The sequence below is a fragment of the Fukomys damarensis genome, unplaced genomic scaffold (assembly GCF_012274545.1).
Source record: "Fukomys damarensis isolate Sample0158 unplaced genomic scaffold, DMR_v1.0_HiC HiC_scaffold_24, whole genome shotgun sequence".
Lineage (NCBI taxonomy): Eukaryota > Metazoa > Chordata > Mammalia > Rodentia > Bathyergidae > Fukomys > Fukomys damarensis.
The window spans coordinates 2,017,386-2,038,604 of record NW_022900936.1 but is presented as its reverse complement, the minus strand read 5'-3'; the positions used below and the strand labels follow the sequence as shown (position 1 = coordinate 2,038,604).

General features: G+C 58.8%; 2 protein-coding genes across 4 annotated transcripts in view; both read right to left on the bottom strand.

Moving 5' to 3' along the window:
- Positions 1-8,903, bottom strand: part of Gatd3a (glutamine amidotransferase like class 1 domain containing 3A) — a 9,758-nt gene extending 855 nt beyond the window's left edge. Inside the window, exons 1-6 of one of the 2 annotated variants that reach the window (XM_010636457.3) lie at positions 8,710-8,895; positions 8,552-8,604; positions 7,143-7,256; positions 3,355-3,474; positions 964-1,056; positions 166-322 (exon numbers count right to left, since the gene is read on the bottom strand). In XM_010636457.3, coding sequence (XP_010634759.1) covers positions 166-322; positions 964-1,056; positions 3,355-3,474; positions 7,143-7,256; positions 8,552-8,604; positions 8,710-8,850 — 678 coding nt within the window. In that variant the 5' untranslated portion in view covers positions 8,851-8,895. Of the gene's footprint in view, positions 1-165; positions 323-963; positions 1,057-3,354; positions 3,475-7,142; positions 7,257-8,551; positions 8,605-8,709 lie in introns of both variants that reach the window. The other variant, XM_010636458.3, reaches the window with a different exon arrangement.
- A 79-nt stretch (positions 8,904-8,982) lies between these two features.
- Positions 8,983-20,276, bottom strand: Pwp2 (PWP2 small subunit processome component). 2 transcript variants are annotated; one of them, XM_010636459.2, is made up of 21 exons: positions 20,152-20,227; positions 19,358-19,380; positions 18,986-19,080; positions 18,639-18,738; positions 18,285-18,428; positions 17,652-17,787; positions 17,170-17,396; positions 16,940-17,083; positions 16,453-16,523; positions 16,031-16,167; positions 15,339-15,487; positions 15,115-15,262; positions 14,780-14,930; positions 14,113-14,293; positions 13,063-13,210; positions 12,587-12,695; positions 12,153-12,218; positions 11,312-11,530; positions 11,082-11,232; positions 10,935-11,009; positions 8,983-10,651 (listed from the first exon to the last, which is right to left on the bottom strand). In XM_010636459.2, exons 2-21 carry the CDS (start codon positions 19,366-19,368, stop codon positions 10,474-10,476), a joined length of 2,640 nt encoding a protein of 879 aa, XP_010634761.1. In that variant the 5' UTR covers positions 19,369-19,380; positions 20,152-20,227; the 3' UTR covers positions 8,983-10,473. The 2 variants fall into 2 exon arrangements, with proteins under 2 accessions (XP_010634761.1, XP_010634762.1); XM_010636460.2 differs by lacking the exons at positions 18,986-19,080; positions 19,358-19,380 and having other exon boundaries at positions 20,152-20,276.
- Between the last annotated feature and the right edge of the window lie 943 nt (positions 20,277-21,219).

Sequence of the window (21,219 nt, the reverse complement as noted above, 5' to 3'; positions counted from 1 at the left end):
GCTGCCCCTCAGAACACCAGAGCGGCTCAGCGGATGGGTGCAGGACCCGGCCCCTTGCCATCCAGCACAGGCCCAGCTTGTCCTGCCTCTGCCCGGGCCCCACTCCTCCCAGCGAGGTCAGTATGGCGGTTGCAGGGAAGGGCCACCCGCCACCAGAAAGGATATGGTCACACCCTTCACACAGTGCTTGGCACCCAGGGCCTTGATGGCCTCCGCAGTCCCAGCATAAGGCCACTTGCCGCCCTCTTCCTGCTCGTGGCCCACAGTGACCTCAACGCCGCTGAGCACTTTGGCTGCAAGGACAGGCGCGATGCAGCACAGGCTGGAAGGGGAGGGGTTGCCTCAGCACAGGAACATGCGCATGGGCAAGGGGCGGGGGAGGAGCCCTGCACCTGCCACCTGCTTCCTCCGCCTCAGTGTCACAGCCCAGGGGTGGCCACAGGAAGGCCATCGGGCCACCAGGGGGCACCCCTCCACAGGGTCTAGGAGAGCAGGGTCCAACAGTGGGTGCGGCCAGATCCAGTCCATGAGAACCACAGCCCACCTGACCTCTGACACAGGCTGGGACCCCCAGCGCGGTAGAGCTGAGGGCACCTGGGCACCCTGCCCCGCCCGACACCTTGCAGCCACCATGTGACACAGGACAGGACAGGCAGTGACTCCTACACAGCAGCCCCTCACATCCCTCAGTCCCACAGGGCTCCCCAGCAGGCACCTTGGAAGCTATCACCTGGAGCTGTGCCAGTGCCATCAGAGCCGTCCTTTGTCCTTGTCCACCTTGCCCCAGGGGCCTCGGGGCAGCACCTCCCTCCTCCCTCCTGCAGATGAGGCCCCATGTCCAGCCCAGGGCAGCTCACAGTGCCACATGACCTGGGGCTGGCAGGCACTGGGCTCCGAGAATACCTCAGTTAAAGCCAGCAGCCAGCAGACAGTTCCTGGCCCCAGCCCTGCAGCTGGACGTACCCGATGGGCTTCCCGGCCGCGTGGAACTCCTTCAGGACGCGCGCCACATCCTCGTTGACTCTGCAGTCCTTCCCGTCCACAGCGAATGTGCTCCTGCCAGCAGAGGACAGCCTTGCCTCAGCCGCCTCTGCTTCCACCCCCAGCTCCTCTGCGCCCCACAGCACCCCAGAGCCCTAGCACTGGCCCGGCTAACTCCAGGGAACCTGCGTGGGTGCACGTGCACCCCTTCCTGTAACCGTGCTGTTCACACACAGCTTCCTTTGGTTTTCAAACAGACTAGCAGGAACGGTGAGAGGCAGCAGAAGGTCACCAGGCCCAGGCTGGCCAGTCTGGGGTCTTGGCTCCAGGTGCAAGCGCCTGACTTTCAGGAAAGGAAACGTGACCGGCCCACAAACAGCAAAAGGTGCTGGCTTTAGCAACAATGAAGAGAAGACCTTGAGGTTCCATCTGTTTTGCCCTCAGGTGTGAAGATCAAAAGCCTGGAGCAGGGAGGGGAGTTCTCCTTGCTGTTGTGGGGTAGGTGACCTCACAGAGAACCCCTCAGAGCAAAACGCTTGTAAGCTTCCCAGCACGAACACCACTTCCTGTCTCTTGTCCTCTCTAGTCCTGCACCTCCGTTTTAGGACAGTTTCGGCATTTGTCCCCAAGCCTGGAATTCTCAGGGTGAGGCCCAACCATCCTGAGGTGGTGACAGGGCCAAGAACACCTCCCGATGCTACTAAGAATGAGCAAGATGACACTGGAAGTCACCAAGCAGCCAACAGAGGGAACCAGCTTGTCCCCCAGTAGTCTGTGCATGGTTGAGCAGTTCCCAGGCCAGCTCCACACTGGACCTGTCACAAAAACCAGCACAGAACGAAGCCTGCAGGCCCCCGTGCAGCCACGTCCCAGCCACGCCCACCCACAGGACACCATGGAGTGCTTGAAGCCGGAGCCAGGGCGGAGCGGCTGGCTCAGAGGCAGAGAGAGCCGAACTCCCAGGGTGAGCCCCTCCCTGGATGCCCTCACATGAAGACATCACCTGCTGCCTGGTGCATGCACTAAGCCCAGTCACTGTCACCCCGATTCCCGGGGCCTCTGCAGGGACAGCTGCAGGATCTCAGAGGAACCACTGGCTTGGCAATCATCACGCTCAGCCGGAACCTAGCCTCTGGGGCTGCCTCTCCCCTGCACAGGTTGGGAGAGTGGGAGTGGCCCCCAGAGGACTACGTGCTCAGGCACGTTTCGGGACTGAGGCTGACAGCCACTGCCTGCCTGCCTGAGCTTCTAAGCAAAGTGGGCAGCAGCCGCAAGAGGAGACACAGCCCCAGAAAACCACCTCTAGGTGAGAGAAGCACCTGAGAACACAGCTGATCTTCCGAAGGGACCCTGCACCTGCTGGAGTGAGAAATCTGCTGATGCCCCATCTCATCCTGCCCTGGCAGGAGTGAGAGAGAAACCACCCGACCCTGGACCCTGGTGCAGATGCGGGGGAGACGGGGATGTGGCATCACTACACGGCCCAGAGTCTTGGGAAGGTACCCCTTGGTCCTGACATTGGCGGACAGGATGCTGGAGGCTTCGGAACAAGGCAGGCACGATCGGATACACCACGGCGAACAAAGCCCCTCTGCCAGGTTAACGTGTCGCTGACCACGGGAAAAGGAGCCAAAGCAGCTGGCCAGGACAGAACCCGTGCGCACAGCGCCTCAGGACCCAATGGATCAGTGGGTGAGGGGCAGGGCAGGTGGGAGGGAGAGAAGCTGGAGGGCAGCAGGCTGGAGCACCTGGGGAGTCCAGCTCAGGCCCACCGCAGCAGCAGAGAGGGAGGCCTGGCTGGCAGCAACGCCCCAGGCTTCTCTCCTGCAGGGCAGTCACCAGGCACAGGTGAGGCGCGAGGGCCGACACATCACGGCATGGGAAGCACCCCTCGTCTTCCCATCCTGCAACAGCCCTACGGACCCTGCAAAAGTCCCCTGAGAGGACAGGCTCTGCTCTGAGGGAACTGGCCACACGCTGCCAAGAGGCAGGCACTCATTGCTGAGGTCGGCACCAGAATCGCCACACACACAGAAGGGAGAGAGTCCAGGAAGCCTAATGAGGACTCGGCCAGGTCCCACATCCATAAGCCACTTCCTGCAGCAACAGGACGGCAAAAGAGGCCCTTGCCCCAGCCACCACACAAGAGCACCTAACAAGGAAGGCAGTGTCTCCTGCTACAGCTTTTGTGGGGAACTGGCCGCGGTGAGGGACGAACAGATTTCCCAGAAGAGAGGCCAGGATGGGTTAGCTGAGAGGGCTCTGCCCCATGCGGCTTGTCGGGTGCCAGAAGCCAGCAGAGAAGCAAAGAGCCAACACAGGCAAGGCCGCCCCTCCACACGCACTGTCTAAACCGGGAGCTCGCTCACGCACAGGTTTTTGGCAGCTCCGAAGCCTCCAGGGAAGATAGCTGCGTCGTGGTTGGCTGCACTGAGCTGGGCCAGGCTGCTGATCTTGCCTCGGGCAATCCTTGCGGACTCGGCCAAAACATTCCTGGGAAGATCACGGGATAAAAGGGTCAGTCACCCTGGGACGGGTGGCCCAAAGGAAGCATGCCCACAGCTCAACGAGACGGCTTCATTGCAGAGGCACAACAAGGGTTACAGCTGAGGGATGCGTTCATGGTCGACAGGTGTTTAGAATCATGGACTTGGGGATTTAGCTCAGTGGTGCCGCCACCTGCCTGGCAAGTGCAAGGTCCTGAGTTCGATCCCCGGTACCAAACAAGTTTCCCTATGGAGTGGTTTTACCTAGTCAATTGCTAAGTACACTACAATTGCATGTGGAACAAATTGCAAAGGTCATTTCCAGAGGATGAAATAGGGCGTGACAAATATCTGCATTTGATCCTTGATTGACTGACTGATTGATTTTTTGAGACAGGGTCTCACTATGTAGTTGAGATTTACCAGGAACTCACCATGTAGCCCAGGCTGGTATCAAACTCACAGCGATCCTCCTGCCTCAGCCTCCCGAGTGCTGGGATTACAGGTGTGAGCCACCACGCCCAGCTCAGCGTTGTTTTAATTTTCATCTTAAGTGACCCTTTTTTCATATATTTATTTGCCATTTCTTTTTTTTGTTTTTGTTTTTTAAGACAGGGCCTCACTATGTACTTGAGACTGACCTGGAACTCACTATGTAGCCAAAGCTGGTCTCAACTCACAGCGATCCTCCTGCCTCAGCCTCCTAAGTGCTGGGATTACAGGTGTGCGTCACCACACCTGGCTTCGATCCTCAATTTATAATTTTGTCATTAGAAAGGCACAAATGCAAGGGGGTGCTAGACTGCCGTCTACTGGCAGGTTGCATTTGCAGATTTTATTGGCCAAATTGATAATCATTATCCAAATGGCCCCTTGCTACAATTTTTTATGCAACATGAATTTATTCTCCCTGTAATAACCAAGTTTCAACCCCTTAAGGAAGTAGTGACATTTTTCAGATAGCTCCTCTAAAGGGAAAGCAGCAATACAGAGTGAAAATTTTCAACATGTCCTTTTAACGCCTGGCCTTTCAGCTCCCAGAGCTGAACAAACAACAACCATTCTTTATGTAATAGAGAATTTCCCGAGCTTAAATATGGTAAGCGACTTCTCCTGTGCAGTTTACTTAACTCGGTGCTTAGAAAATGCCATAGTTCATTCCTCATCAGAACCAAAATTACTAAATTTATTTCTAAGATTACAAAAAGCTATCCATAAACAGACAGCATCCTTTTTTTTTTTTTTTTTTTTTTTTGAGACAGGGTCTCACTATGTGGTTGAGACTGACCTGGAACTCACTGTGTAGCCCAGGCTGGTCTCGAACTCACAGTGATCCTCCTGCCTCAGCCTCCCGAGTGCTGGGATTACAGGAGTGCGCCACCATGCCTGGCTTGACAGCATCCTTTTTATTGAACATATTCAATCACATTCCAATTTACGTGGACCTTTATCATATGGTAATCATCAGGCTGACGTGCTAATTGGATATATTTCAGCTTTTGAGCAAGCTAGAACATCACATCACACTGTTACTTCCACCAAAATTCTAAAGCTCTGAAAAGAGTTCCCACTGTTCATGTCAAAAAAACCCCACGACCTAAGCCTCTAGAAGGGAGTAACCCCAGGGGCTCAAGTAGCAATATGATGTGGGAAATGGACACAACTCATGTCCCCACATTTGGAAGAACACAACTTGTTCGTGCTTCTACCCTATTCTCACATGATTCATGCTACTTGCCACGCTGGGGAAAAGAGCCTTATGTCCAACAGCACTGTTTGTCTGCCTTTGCAGCCACAGGGTTCCAAAAAGCATAAAAACAGATAACAGACCTTCATACGTTTGTGAAGTCACTCAACAGTTTTTTCATACCTGGCACATAAAAGGGATCACAGGTAAGTATACCTCATAACCCCCCAAGGACAAGCAACAGTAGCCAGCCAGTTTAAAACACCAAAGTTTGAAAAATCAGTTAAGCAAACAAAAGGGGAATTCACACACACACACACACACACACACACACACACACCAACAAGATTAGATCTTTTGTTTTACATGTTTTGAACTCTGCTGCTGGCTTCAGAATGTGCCCACCACTGAGGTTCAGCCACAGGGAGTCTGGAGAGACACACGGACCAGGGCCTGGCAAAGTCCCTCCACCTCAGTAACCCTGGGCCAAGGTTTGCACTGTGTCTTGACAGACGATGGAGAAATGCTATGGATGCCATCCAGAGGGAGCGCCATGGATGGAGATGGGGCCCCAGACAGCAGCACCACGTGGCACCCCACCGAGAGCCATGCAGAGGCCGAGTCTAAGCGACTTCCCTCAGGGCCCAAGGTCAGCTCTGCTCTGAGGTGCCAACCAAGGCCACCACCGAGACAGAGACTGACAAGCCAGCCTATTCTGCAGGTGGCAGACCCAAGGACTCGTCTGGCTCAAGTGAAAAGAGGGACGCGTCTGGGGAAGAGTACTGCTGATTTCCAGTGCAGTGGCTGGGTCTATAGTCCTGACCCGTTCTTTCAGACTGCTCATTTATAGATAACTGGACAAAAACTGATGACATCCAGCGAAACATTGACCTTGAATTACAAACAGCCTGTTACAGAGGAAGAAGAATCAACCGAAATCTAGAGCAATCCCACCTCAGTTCTCTGATGCAGCTTCCAAAGCCAGAAGGGGCAGAGCCAGAGCCTGCAACACGGACTCTGCCCAAAGCATGCTGTGAGCAGTGCAGGCTGCAGCGTTTACCCCTTCCTGGCTCACTGGAAGGAGCAAGTCCGCCTGAAGCTCCGTGACCCACAGGAGCATCTCAGGAGCTCACAGCTCCACGTGCCCTCCCCACCATGGCCACGGCCGGGACCGGAGCACTAGCCTGCGAGGCTGACGTGAGACAACACCCTGGCTGAAGCCGGAGGAATCGCACCCAAACTCCACCCCACAGCGCCTTCACAGCCTGAAGGACAATGCTCAATTGCAACAGTACATTTTGTCTGTCTTGCCTCTAACTTGAAAACGCTTTGACTTCTCTTTAAAGCCTTGCCTGCATTAGTTTCCATGGTAACTTCACAGACTGCACATCTATACACTCACCTTTACCCCGATTGATGAACAATAAAATTCGGGGGAAGAGACCGGCCAGGGCCTTTTGCCAAAGGAGCACTGGCCATCCCACTTCACACTTTCTCTTTAGCTTTGTCTGAAGTTTTTCTTCAACCCCACGTTGTGCACTGGGCAGGTGGGGACCAGACTACTGCAGGGGTCTCAGGCAGCACCAGAGGACAGAGCTGTGGTGCCTTTCCCTCCCCTCCCCATCTGAACCCTGCTGGAGGGCACCGGGGACACCCCACAGGGGCTGCTGTCCACAGTCAGGGTAAAGGGGCCAGGGCCACACACACCTTGGAACAGACAGGCTGCTAGAACTAACAGGAACGTGGAGCCCAAACAGGTAACCAAGGGGAACCAGATGAAAAGTTCCGCCTTGCAACGAGGTGGCAGCTATGCATTTTCTACCAGCAGGGGATGGCGTGATGGTATCTCCCCACCTGGCAAGTCCAGGGCTGTGAGCACTGCCACCCCAGCACTGCCACACAGTCTGAGCCCGGGGAGGCTCAGGTGAACCCTCAGGCCGCAGAGCTGTGCCGCAGACAGGGCTCCACGTTTCCCTCCCAGCCTGTACCTGCTCTCGTTCTCGGAAGGCTGTCCCCTGGTGTGGTCGATCACATGCATCTGAGCGACGTCAGGGGCAAAGATCTGGACCTCCGCTCCTCCGCGGCTCAGGTGCACCAGGATCCTGTGTGGGAGGAAGCCACAGAGAGCAGTTTAGCACAGTGCCAACTGACTGCACACGGGAGTTGTTACAAAAGGAGTTTTGGTTAAGTGACTGCTAGAGTAAACCTATGTTTGGGACATCACCCAAGGACAGCCAAATGCCTGCAGCTCCAGCTCACTGCCTACGGTGGCCAGGGCAGAATCCCAGGGCAGGCTGTGTGGACGATGTGTCCCAACTGCACCATGGGATAGGGACGCAGTCTTGGAGCTGCTCAGGTTCCTAGGCTGCTGCAAGACCCTGTCTCCACCAAAGGCCCACACGGGCCTGCAAGGGGAGAGCAGCAATATGCAGCTCTCAGACACTTTATACGGGGAGCCAACCTAGCCAGGAAGGACAGTATCCTGCCCATGAGAACAGAACCTGGCAGCCAGGATTTGGCCCTGGTTACTGGGCGCCACAAACACAGTGCCTCCTCCGGCTGTCCGCGAGGTCTCAGCCATGCTGCTGTGCCCACCCGTGCAGTCACAGGGGCCCCTCCAGGTGCACACGGGCAATGCCTAGGGCAAGACCCGCTGTCTGCAGAACCATAGCCTGGACAGGTGCGGTGGACTGAGCTTCACTGTGGCCAAGGAGCCCGAGGCTGCGGAAGCAGATGATATGCCAGGATGGTCACACCCCACCACCCCTACTCAACCTTTCTACTGAACCAGCACACAAACAGCAACGCCAAGATGGCCTATGGAGACCCCACGGTGCAGGACAGCGAAAGACGCGCTGCTGAGGACCAGTGCGAGGGCAATCTATTCTCGTGGGGAAGAAAGGTTTGCCAAAGCCCCCTAAGTGTGAGCCCAATGTTTTAACTGTTTGTAAATGTTTGTGTGCACTGAAAACTGCAGAAGTGAGAGGTTCAGTGGTTATGCACCGTGCCTGGTGGTGAACACCTATAGTCCCAGATACCCGGGAGACAGAGGCAGGAGGATTGTGAGTCTGAGGCCAGCTTAGGCAATTTAGAGACCCCGACTCAAAACAGAAAGGGCTGGGAATGTAGCTCAGCAAGGTGGGGTTCAAGGCCCAGGACGGCAAAAACAAAACAAAAACCTAGCTGTGACCCAAGCACTCTAGGAGCCCAAGGCAGGAGAACTGTAAGTGGGCAACTTAGCAATGGCGACCTTGTTCCAAAATTAAAAAAAAAAAAAAAAAAAAAGTTGGGCTTTGGCTACGGAGCTCAGTACAAAGGCCCGGGTCTCAATCCCTTGCGCCACAAAAAGCAGTAACTTAGAAGCTTCCTCTCTGGGTGAAAGCCCAGCGGGACTTACGCCGAGGCCTCGTGGATCTCGGTCCCGTCGTAGACTCCGCAACCGGACAGGACCTGCGGGAGGAGGGCGCTGACGAGGGTACGGGGAAGGACCCCGTGGGGGTGGGGACGCGGGACAGCTGGGAGGGACCCCGCGGGAAGGGACAGCAGCGCACTCACCAGCGCCACCCGGGCCCCGAAAAGCGGCGCGGAGCCGTGCAGGGCCGCGCGTGGAGTGAGCGCACGCAGGCGCCCGGGGAGCGGCGCGAGCGCGGAGGCCGCCAGCAGCCTCGGCACCACCAGTGCCCTGACTGCAGCCATGGCGCGCGGGGACAGCACGGTCGAAGGGTCACGCGGGGCGGAGGGGGCGGAGCCGCGCCCGCGCACTCATGGACTAGAGCACGCCTGCGCAGTGACCACAGGCGGGAAGGCGTCCGGAGCGTGGGACCCTACACAGGTCGCGGCTGCTATCCTGACCGAGTGTGGACCCAGAGCCGGAAGATGCCTCCAAATGGATTTTTAACCCATCTTGGCAGAATACCCCAAATAACTGCCAAACCTGTGTCCACACTCGAGTCCTGAGCGTCCGCTCCTTAACAACAGCGCCCCAAGGTGGGGAGCACCCCTTTCGTGGTTCATGAGTGTGTGGCTTGTGCCACTTAGCAGTCTGGGGGAGCAGGAACTGTGGGGATGAGGGGAGGCCAGAAGTTAGTGGGCTTTGTTCAGGAAGCTCGGGGGCGGGGGGGCTGAAGCAGCATGGGTTCCAGGTGGCGCTGTGACTGAGGGCCACTGTGGCACGTCCACCCCACCTGTGCGGGGTCGACAGGGAGCAGCAGAATAAGGTAGAGACCTGGAGGAAGCAGGGGTGGGGAGACAGCGGAACTGGACCAAACTGCGTATGAAGCTTGCTTTTGGCCTAGGGGCTTAAACTCATGCCCAGGACATATTAGGGCTGGACACATTTGCCTGAGGACCTGGGCTCAATCCCCTTCACCACAAAAATGAGTGCAGCACCGCAGACAGGCAGTAAGCATGCTGTTGGTTTTGCTCTCTGAGGATGGAAGGGCCTGCTGGTCTTTAGCCATGATCCTGCCAGCTGGCCTGGAGCACAGGACGGAGGCTGTGCTTCCACTGCACATCCCAGCTGCAACGTGTACCCCCCACAGCCCTGCTGGGCGGCACAGTACCAAGCACACACAACACCAAGAGGCCTGGCGCTGCAGTGACCGCACGTTCTAAAGGGCACAGCAGGTGACCAGCCAGGGACTGCCCAGCTCCAGCTGATGACGTACTGCGCAGAAGCAAGCTGGGACTGAGGCCCGAGCTGTCTCCCCACACCTCTGGTCTGCAGCCCAGAGCAAACACCAGGAGGCTGGACATCCAGGTATGAGCGCTGTGACAACCCTGGCTCCAGTGCACCCTCCTGGCCTGTGTGGCCTGGGCCAGTGGGGGAGGCAGCATCAGCTTCATCCCTACAGGAGCAGGAGGCGGGTGGGGTCTAGAGAACTCTCAGACCCCTGTGGGCAGGTAGGGCTCGGGCTGGTGGGAGGCAGACCTGCCTCAGTGTGGCCGTGTTCCCCTGCAGGGTCCAACACTGCTCACCCAGGCCCTGTATGACGCTTAGCTTCTCACTTCAGTGCCTGTTATAAACACTTTGAACTCAGTTTACACTTACTCTTGCATTTCCCGAGTTCATCCCCAGGACTTTGTATTAAAAATATAAATAACACACAAACATGACCCTGGAAAAGGGCAGGGACTACCTACCACCCAGAGCCTGGACTTGCCATGCACCGCTCTGCCAGGCCAGCTGGGCTCATGGACTGCACAAGTGGCTGCCTCAGCAGAGTGGGTCCCCCACAACAGCGTCTCAGGGCACCCCCAGCCCTTCCTGTGTCCAGGGCCCAGACCGCCCACATGGTTTGTCTCCACTGCAGGTGCCGGCTAAGCCAGCATTGCCTCCTCTTCGTCCTCATCCTCCGAGCCTCCGAGCAGGTGCAGACTGTCCTCATCTGATGCCTCGGTGTCCTCCCCCGGCCCTGCTGCTTCCAGGGTGCGCTTCACGCCCCGCTGCCTAGAGACTGCCAGGGCATACTGGATGTTGTAGCGGTTCCAGTCGCAGCTATGGACACGTAGCATCAGGTCAGCACAAGGGTCCACTGCCTCAGCTCCCCCCAAAAGCCTGGCCCTGCACCCACCCCACAGGGACCAGACACACCGGTGTCCTCTCCCCGCCCAGATGATCCACTTTCTGTCTCCCACCAGCCTGCAGCAGCCACAGGCGCGTGCTCCCGGCCAGGCCCCACCTAACACACAGGACTGTCCTCAGTTGAGTGACACAGGGAGCACAGGAAATGGAACGGCAGGATGAGCCCCGACCCTCCCGCCAGCCCCACCACACGCACAGCTTGGCCACGTCGTCCAGGTGCCGCTGGATGCCCTTCTGCAGGAACTGAACCGTAGGCAGCAGCTGCCCCGCCCTGGAAAGGAGAGGCTGCTGAGTGGGGCCTGTTGCACAGGACCTCGAGGCGACCAGCAGAATGGCACCGCACCTGGACTTCAGCTTCTGCCCGTGCAGCAGGAGTAGCTTCTGTGTCCAGAGGAGGTAGAACTCCAGGTGCCGTGACACCTCGAAGGAGGATGCTAGAAACTCCAGCAGCTTCTCCACATACAGCTCAGGCAGAGATGCACTGACCACTTCGACTGCAAGGGGGAGCAGGGCGCGTTTGTCCACAGAGAAACCATGAGGGACAGTGCCGCCCACCGCTCGCCGCACACTCACTCTCGGCCCAGGGCACAGCCTCCAGCGCCTCCTGCATCAGCGTCCTCTCGTTGAGCCGGAAGGCCATGAGGATAGCGCAGGTGAACTCCCCCTGCCGCAGTGCCTCGCGGACCCGCCCGGGGGTGACGCTGGTGTCCAGCTCGTAGGGATCGAAGAGCATCCTGGTGTCCAGGGAGAAGATGAGGAGCCCCTCCGTGCTGGTGGCCGCCCAGCAGCGCCCTGGGGTGAGCAGCAGAGGCGTGAACTTGCCTTCTGTTCTCTCAGAGAACACGCTATTGCCCAGGGAGGAGTGCCACGCCGATGCCCACAGGAGCCCCGACATCCTCTGCCTTACAGGGCCATGTGGTCCCTGTGGCAGCCGCACACCACTGTGCCTAGGATGTGGATGCAAGCAGAACATGGAAACAAAGGTGGCTGCATCTCAGAAAAACCTGAGCTGCAAGATCAGGAGGGTGCAGATATGAGGTGGGGCCATGGGCCAGGTTGTGGGGCTCCCAGGACACAGCGACGCTCTGTGGGAGTCACTCACACCTCCCCAACCCTGCTGTGGAGCGCTGGCTGACACCGCTCTGCCACGGAGACCAAGGGCAGCAAAGGCGCCGCTGGGCAGACCCACGCGTGTCCGGGTGCAAGCAGGCGGGAGAGACGCTCAACAGCAGCGAAGTGCAGGCCGCCCTGAGCTCAGCCCTGGACCCGGCCTGTGAGGGCAGGACCACATCCCCTGGCTGTCCATCCTCAGGGACAAAGGTAACCAGGCAGCCATTGGGTTCTGTCCTGTTTCCACCCAACGGGACAGCGCCGTCCAGAGCCCGCCAACATCGGCACCGTGATGTAGGCTCACCGGTGGGAGAGAAGTGCAGGGAAGTCACTCTGATTTCAGGCTTGAAGTGGCGAGAACTCATGTCACCTGGGAAAGGGAACTGGCTGCAGTCTCCCTGCTGCCCTGACAGCCTTGGCTTCTGCCCTCAGCCCCACTGGCCTCCAGAGACATGAAGGGGCTAGGCCCGCAGAAGAGCCCTGCCAGCCTGGGGATGCGCCTATGGGTCCCCCCAGGGTGCCCCACGGCATTCTGGCTAACAGCTGCCCCGTCGGGATGGTCCCCCATGCAGCAGAGGGGCACTGGGTCCCAGAACAAATGCATAGGGCCCTCTGGGCAGGTCTCCTGCACACGCCACAACATGCAACAGCTACCACGCCACACACCACAGCCCAAGCAAGAACGATGGCTGCTGCTGGAAAGTGTTGCAGAACAGGATGCAGAGGGCCTCTGCTCACCTTTCCTCACGCCTGGCAGCGGAATGGCGATGCTGTCCTCCTCCCCAGCGTCTTGGTCAATGAGTGCCAGGTTGCCAAACTCTGTCATCTTTCTTCGGTTCAGAAACTCCTAGGATAGCAAGGGCTGTGGGCACGTGGTCATCATCACCCCACTCCCTTGTGTGCCCCCGCAGGGACAGAGACGGAGGGATGCTGGGGCCCCGACCTCGAAGCTTCTTGCGGGGGAGGTGCAGATGGGGTGGGGCCAGTGCCATCACCACAGCCATGAGCACTGCAGGGACGGAGCTCCGGCACCCAGGATGCGTGCCCCACACTCGAGGGCAGCTGCTCCCTTAGCAGATCGCCAGGGCACTCTGCACACATCCTGTGCTGTCAGGCTCGGCACTCCCTGTCCCAGAGCCCTGGGCAGGTGGAGTCCATACCCTGGCCCATGTGCTGACAGGACTGGTGCCCACCTGCCTGGCACTGCCACTCACCTCCATGGCATCCAGGGAGAAGTTGCAGGAAAGCTCAAATCTCTTCACCAGGATCTGCTCGCGGATGTGGTAGAGGCACACGAACCTGGACATGCCCCCCGCCAGGATGCTCTGGCCATCCGCCGAGTAGCACAGCGTGGTGAAGGCCCTGGTGTGGACACGGCGCTCAGAGCCCTTTGAGAACCAGCTCGAGAACTCCCCTTAGAGAGGCCTCACTGTGCCCTCCAGCAGCGGGCGCTGCTCGGGAGAAGGGAGAAGGGAGCGGTCCTGCAGCACCCACAGGCAGCCCTCTGGGCCTCCTGCAGAAACTGGGCCAGCACAGCTCTTCAGATGTGACACCACGGAGGACAGATGAACGACTAACCAGAGGCTCCCAATCCTAAACCTCGCGTCGTCTAGAATGCCCCAAGAGGTGGAGACAGCACCCAGCACGGGGAAAAATTTCTCCACATGCCAGATACCAGGCCCCGCTGGGAAGCCTGCAGGAGGCCCGAGAGCATTTCCCTAGGAGACACGATCAGCCAGCGAGCAGCAAGGGAGGCAACCCCGGACCAGGACCAGACTTCGCCCCAAACAGGGTCCAGGAGGGGGAAGCAGGCAGGCACTGGTGAGGATGAGGGCAACAGCCTGGGGGACCCGCAGAGACACAACCACTGCACACAGGGGTGAGGCCAGCCCGGTGTCCCCACCACATCCCTGTGCAGGAGGCTCCGGGGGCAGGCCCAGACCCAGGGAACACGCCCAGGCTCGCCACCTGCCGATGCCCTGCTGTGCCCACAGTGGGCTGGGCTGGCTGAGGATGGCCGGGAGGCTCTGTGCTCATCTCTGCACCAGGTGGATGACCTCTGGCGACACAGGTCTGGAACAGCCTGGTGCCCACTTCACCCAGCAAAGCCCCGTTCCCCCACTGGGCCTGTGGGCTGGGACCTCAGATGCAGGCGGGCTGCACCCACAAGAGCGGAAAGGGGCAGCCCCAGAAGCCAGCTGCAGGGGAGCAGGCCAGCCCTGGTCCGCACCGTGCCCCACCTGCCCACCAGCACCGCTACTCACTTGCCCTTGGCTGACTGCTTGGCTGTGATCTTGTCCAGCTCCTTCCGGCCCGTCTTGAGGTCACGCCTACCCTCGATGGAGCCTGTCTGCACGGCGCTCTCAGGGTCCCAGAAAGTAATCTGCGAGCTCAGTGTGGCCACGGCCAGCTCCGCGCCATCAGGCCGGAATGTCACAGCCAGGGCTAGGGAGAAAGCACCTCAGGCCTGAGCAACACTGCGGACGTCCAGGAGACACAAAGTGTCCTGCAACAACCCTGGCAGGCAAGGGCTCCGCTGGCCACCTTAGTAGACGGGGCCCAGAAGGCATGACCAATCGACACGGGGCCACAGGCCGGGCACTAAGCTCGCTTGGGACATGGGCAGTGACAGTGCAGAGGGGACAGCGACGAGGGACTCGGGGAGCTGATCCTGTTACTTCCTGCAGGGGCTTGAGAAAGGAGGGGCAGCCAGGACCCAAAAGCAGCCTTATCTTTCTCCCGGGGGCACAGAGTATGCCACTCAGAGGCAACTCGGAGAGCCGCGGGAGGCGGCCCAGCAGCATGGCCCACACAGCACGGGGTCACCCCTGCCCCACACTGGGCTCAGGTCGAGCACACAACTACGAACACAGCGGAGTGGGAAGGGAGAGCAGAGTGGGACCACGGCAGTGACACCCAGCTTCAGCTCACCATCAGAAGTGAGGGTCAGCGTCTCCTTAGTCCTCCAGCTGTCAAACATGTCCCACAGGCGCACTGTCCTGTCCCAGGAGGCGCTGGCCAGGATGGACTTCATTGGGTTAAAACACAGACCACTAATGGGGCCTTCGTGACCAGACAAGACCTGTGGGGAGAGAGGGTGGGGCTGATGGTGACGAGAGGCTGCCGCTCCCCCTGGCCAGGCCTCCCGGCCATGCTGCTCAATGCCCTGGCCCGTCCAGCTCCCTCCACACTGTCCCCAGGCAGCAGAGTGACCCCTCCTGGCCACCCAGCCCCTGCAGAGCATGGCTGTGGGACACGGCCCTTACATCGAGGAGCCTGCCCGTCTGCATGGACCACACAAAGATCTCAAAGGAGTCCTGGGCACCCGCGGAGACAATCTCCCCACTAGAGTCCACAGCAACGCAGGAAAACTGGGTGGGGCGGGGAGACGTGAAGGTCCGAAAGTTCCGGTACCTGCCAAGAAAGCCGGGCCCAGGTCAGCAGCCCAAGGGGGTCTATGCCACCCTCACCACCAGACCCCCAGCCTCACCTGTGAAGGTCGAAGGCTCGCACAGTGCCGTCCATGGAGGAGCTCACGATGACATAGCCAGTGGCAGTGAAAGTCACGCCAGTGACCCCACTCGAGTGCTCCGTGAAAGTGATGAAGCAGAAGCCACTGAGGGTGTTCCACACCTTGACCTGTGAGGGCACAGGAAGTGGGTGGGCACAGCCACCCAGGGGAGCAGCCTTCCGGGAGGACCAAGGGCACATGGTGGTGTATAGCAGATGTCCCTGCCCAGTACTCGCAGGCTGTGGCACCTCCTTCCTGCCTTCCATAATTCGGCTGTACCGTTTTATACCAGGAGTAAGACCGAAGCCCTACGTGACTCAAATGTCACGCGTGTCAGCGGGCACGGTGGGAGCGCACAGCCCCTCCCCCAACGGCTGCCATGGAAACCCGTGAAGTGGACATGCTTGGGGGTTCTTGTCTTTGCTGCCATCAGCAGCACTGATCAGGCTCCAAGACTTAGCTTCACTCTACGTCGCACTCCCTTTCTGTATTCCTTCACCTTGTGCCGTGGTGGCTCACAGAGGCCAGGACCCATGCACAGGCTCTGAGAACATTTCCTCCCCTCTCTACAGAGGCAGGTGACAGGGAGTGTGACGGACACTGTCCGTGCAGAAAGGGCAGCATGTGCACACCAGGCCCTCTCCCTAGAATCTGAGCCCCACCCAACTTACCTTGCCATCGTCCCCGCCAGTGACGATGTACTGCCCGTCAGGGGAGTAGGCCAGCGACACCATGCTGTTGAAGTGGCCCTGCTGCTTGAGCACATAGGACTCGCTCTGCCACTCCCACACCAGCAGCTGCCCCAGGCCTGCAGGTAGAGGGTGGCTGGCACACCTGCCCTGACCAGACCAGGGCAGAGAGGCCCACCAATTCCCTGACCCCAGGGCTGAGGACCAGGCAAGAAAGCAGCCTTGGCAGGGGCAGGGCATAGGCCTGGGGCCCTGAGGCAGCCTTCAGCAGGGACTAAGATTACAGCAAGACCCATGGGCTCCCGAACTCCGGAGCAAACCCCTGAGAACCTCAATGCCTCCTGCAGCCCCACACCCCTGGCTCCCGTCAGGGTCCACTGCTGCAGCCGGGCCAGGAAACAAACCTGAGCAGCCAAAGGCGATCCAGTCTCCAGAGCTGTTGATGGCGATGGAGGAGATCCTCTGGTCTGAGATGCTAAGGAAAGTGCAGGACAGATGAGCAGGGGCATCCAGCACACATGGCCACCTCTTTCCTCCCCAGGCTCAGCGCCAGAGCTTGTGTGCAGCAGCACTCGTAACTTTCTCTGTGTTCCAGAGATGGACAGTTTAAACGCCATCCAGCACAGTGATGCACGCCTATACCTTCAGCCATACGGACACTGAGGCAGCAGGATCTCAATGTCATGTAGTGAGAGCCTGTCTTGACATAAAAACCTGAAAGGGGCCATGGACGTAGCTCAGGCTCCCTGGGTTCAACCCCTGGGGCCACATGAAAAGAAAAAACTATCCTGCTGAGACTAAAGTCCATGGCCAGAATGAGGGGCTCACCAGCCTGTCTGGGTACAGGGTACAGGGTACAGGTGAGTGTGTGGAGCCCTGAGGAGGGCTCACCTCAGGGAGTGGATGAGGTTGAACTCTGGGAGCTCGTGCAGATGGAAGACGCCAGACGCAAACCCTGTGACCAGGAGGTGGGCCTTCTTGTGATAGGCTGCGGCTGTCAAGTTGTTGAAGTCCCCTTCCTTGTTGAAGAAGTACCTGAACAGATGGGTGGGGGCTGTGGGACTGGGCCCTGGAGCCCCCCCACTCAACCGAGTCGCACCTCCGCCCGCCTGGAGACCTACTTGGCCAGCCGCAGGTACTTCACTTTCCCCTTCCTGTCCTCCTCGGCTGGCGTGGCCTTCCCTCGGATGGTGGTCTCTCTCTCATTCTCCTCTTCCCGCTCTTCTTCCTCCTGCTCCCGCTGCAGCAGGTCCGCCTTCCAGCCAGCGGGGGCTTTCAGCCTCAGGCCCTCAGGCAGCGTGTCACACTGCCACACACAAAGGGCTCCGTCCTGGCTGATTGAGTACAGCTGCAGGGGACACACGGGACACACAGGTCACCCAGGTCGCCCAGGTCGCCCAGGTCCCCTCCAGGAGAAGAACCCACTCTCCAGCTGGCCTCCCAGGCCAGACCCACTAACCCCCACTCCCGGACCAGGCCCCAGAGGTCCCCCAGGCACCCTAGGAGCAGCCTAGAGTTGGCTCAACAGGAAGGGACTTGTGGCTCAGCCACTCAGTTGCCCGTGGGTCACTCTTGGGCTGGGGATCCTGGGCCTAGGACGTACATCCAGGCTGTTGGACTCAAAGAAGCAGGCCACGATGGCATCCTTGTGCCCGCCCAGCGCATAATAGATGAGGTTGTCCCAGCGCTCAGCTCCGAACACCCAGGTGGACATGTCCTTACTCCCAACCACAAAGCACCTAGAACCGAGGGACACAGCTGTTGCACAGTGGCCACCACCATGTGGCCTTGTTGGCCGGTCCAAGGGAACTATGCAAGGATCACTGCTGCATCCACTGCCAGCCACCCAAGGGACAGAGGCAGCTCCTTAGGGGCCCCAGGTGCAGCCTGAGACCCTGATCTGAGCCGGCTCCGTGAATGGCACCAACAGTGTTGCAAGCTGAGGCAGGACGGCTCTGGGACAACAGACACACAGCCTGTGTCTCCCTGGCAGCCTGGACGAGCAAAGGCAAGGTACCAGCAGCCTTTCCCTCATGGCCAGACACAGTAAGGGAAGAAAGGCCAGCAGCTCCACAGGGATCTTCCGGGTAGGGTCAGTCACCGGTGGTCACAAATGGTGGCCTTGAAGTGGCAGCATCTGGCAGCTCCCCAGCCCCCAAGAGCACACGTGGAAACATGACATCTCCACTGGGGGGCCCACAGCACACGAGGCTCACGGGATCGAGGAGGGCCTCACCTGGAGTCATCTGTCCAGTCAATGCACGTGGTCTCATCATATGGCCCAAAGTAGGTTTTGTCCAGGACAAATGCATTGAATTCCCGCTTTTTCCCAGGGGCGTGGTACATCTGAGCGATGTTGCCCTTTGTAACAACAAACTTCCTGCAGGAGGAGGGACGCGCTCAACAGTGAGGACCCACAGCAGCCCAGACGGCACAGAGCTGCCAGGCCCAACCCACCCGGGGTCCTAAGGCGTCCCTCCACCGCAGGACCAAGACAGTGGGGAAGAGGACAGGGCAGATACGGGCCGGCCACATGCCCACAGCCCCAGCAGGAGGATGTGGAAGTCGGCCTGGCCACGGAGGTTCTCACCTGCCATCTGGGGAGAAGGAGACACTGTGCACGGAGCCCTTGAAGTGGAAGTGGTGTAGCACGGACCTACAGACCAGGCTGACCAGCAGGGCAGCGCCCCCTGACAAGAGGCCAGCGTGGGACTTCGTGACCACACAGGGATCACGCAGCCCCAGACACGCACATGTTCACCTCAGAGCCTAAGTGTCCGAAACAGCGAGGAGCTGCCCACCCCATCTAAGTACCTGCACCTGAGCCCCGGCAGACCAAGACACCGAGATGGCAGCAGCATCAGCCTGCGCCCACCCTGGGAGGGCCTGACCTTCATCTCTCCGCCCTGCCCACACCGGGTGATGGAGGGTGATCACCTTCATCGACGATGATGGCCAGCCGGCCATCAGGGGACAGACCCACACACCTCACGTTGAACCTCGTGGCCAGGGGCAGGGTATCGGATTTGTTGCTGAGAAAAAGATGACCATAACGTACAGTGCATTTTGTGTCACTAGACCAGGGGACAGGGTCAGCCTGGGCCCAGCAGCCTACCCACCTCCAAGGCCCCCTTTCCATGCCATGCCTGTCCCACACCTCTGGACCCCTGTGCCAGACAGAGGACAGAGGAAGGGACACAACAATGTCCCTGGAGGAGGACTGGCAAGACACACTTGTGCCTGAGGATGCTGTGTACCATGTAAAGCTAGGAAACCAGACAAGCTACATGCCCAGCACACGACACTCACCACAAAAGCATAGGCACAGGAAGCTGGGTTTTCAAAGAAATAGAAAATACAGAGTGAAAAACAAGCAGCAGCAATGAGGTCCACATCTATGAGCTACGTCTGGGTTCTAGCTTTAGTATTTTATCGTCTGAACTTCACTCAGCCAGCAGTTCACCCTCCCTCTAGGCATCGTGGACAAGACAGGAGCAGTCATCGCTGCGGCCAGGTGAGCCCAGCAGGCCCCACGTACTGCTGCCCATCTCATCTCACAGGCAGGGAAACAGACCAAGGCCACCCAACTGGAGCTGCAGGGCAAGAGGAACCCGGAAGCCTCCAAACAAAGGGGTGTTGCCAGGCTGCAGGACTGGCCCACAGCCTCCCTGGCAACTCTGGAAAGAGCTACCCGTTCCTTCAGAAAAACACAGCTAAACCTAAGCAACCGAAATCGACCTCTGGGTGGGGACTGCCCACCTAACCCGGGAAGCCCACCACCACCAGGGCCCCCTGAGCAAGCCAGGGTCCAGCTGCCTCACAGCCGGGCCGGGCAGGTGCTAACCTCCAGCTGCAGCTCCTGCCCACAGGAGAAGCAGGATCCCTTCCCCGGTAACTGAGTCAGGTGATACCAGGAAAGGACTAGCTGAGACACCAGAAGAATGACCAGGCATGTGGCAGGCAATTCCACTGCTAACCCATGACCCTGACAAACGTTTGAGGCTCTGGGGCTGCCCTCATCACTGGGCCTGCGTCCCACAAGAAGGCAGGTGAGGGGCACCATCTGCCTCCGCTCCAGGAATGCCACACGTGAACACACTTACTTCTTAAGATCAAACACAGTGACTCTGTTCCCCACCGGGCTGATAACTGAATTCCCATCACAGGTGAAATTTAAGTTTCCACGCCGATAAACAGTACCTAGCAAATTCGAGAACTGGAAAGAAAACAAGTTGTTGTAAAGACCTTGTGCTTGAGAACGGCTAAGAAAATAAGCTGGGATGGCACACAGGGCCTGGAGGCTGGGTCCCTGCTCATTCCTGGGTGAGAGGAAGACAGAAACCCAATCTGCAGAGCCCAGAACGCCTGAAGAGGAATAAGGAGTGCAACAACAGCAGACTGGAGGCCCAGGACAGACCCCTGGCTAACACCCTATCTGTGCATCACACAAGAGCTTTAGGCACACAGTAAGCAGCAGGAGGGGTACAGCTGTACCCGCTCTTACTCTCCACTCAGCAGGAGGAGCAAGAAGCATACAATCAGGTTCAGTGGTGCCACCGCCTGTCTCCCAAGGGCAAAGTCCTGAGTTTTGATACCCCCCCCAAAAAACAAAACAAACAACAAAAAAACAAAAACCAAACCAAACCAAAACAGGCTCTGAGCAAACTAGGCAGCATGAGAGGAAGAGTGTTTAAAAAGGCTGTGGGAGCCAGAACCCAGGGGGGAAAGCAGCCAGCTAGGCCACCCTGGGCTCTAAGCAGAGGCGTCCAACGACCTGAGGAGCACCCGTGCTGCCTTGGGGCTTTGGATTTGCTGCAGGGGCAGCTCGTTCAGTGTAGTAGTACTAGGCTTAGTGCGGACAGGCGAGGGAGATGATGGCCCAGCGGAAGAGCTGAGGTGCAGCCCCGGACACTGGCGGGCAGGAGCTGGGCCCCCAGGGGGAAAGTGCCCAGCGACCCACTCCCAGAAGAGCCACAGGTCACACATCCCAGGGATACCTAGGTTGGGCTCTCGCTGCCTGTCCCATCTGCCTCCCCCTCTTTGCACTTCCCCCACGGTTCGCCGGTTCAGGGACACGGGTCACAGCGGGGCTGCCCTGGGCTGTCCCGGCGTCGCCCTCCCGGGAACCCGCAGCGTTCTGCCTCGCTGCCATCCTTCCGCGCAGTCCCCCC

What these genes read in the sequence shown, in the direction of transcription:
- Pwp2 (XM_010636459.2), bottom strand. An exon ending in TTGAGTCCAACAGCCTGGAT is followed by an intron (nt 17,397 to 17,651) that starts GTACGTCCTAGG and finishes TGTCCCCTGCAG; the next exon opens with CTGTACTCAATCAGCCAGGA. An exon ending in GATCGCCTTTGGCTGCTCAG is followed by an intron (nt 16,168 to 16,452) that starts GTTTGTTTCCTG and finishes CTCTACCTGCAG; the next exon opens with GCCTGGGGCAGCTGCTGGTG.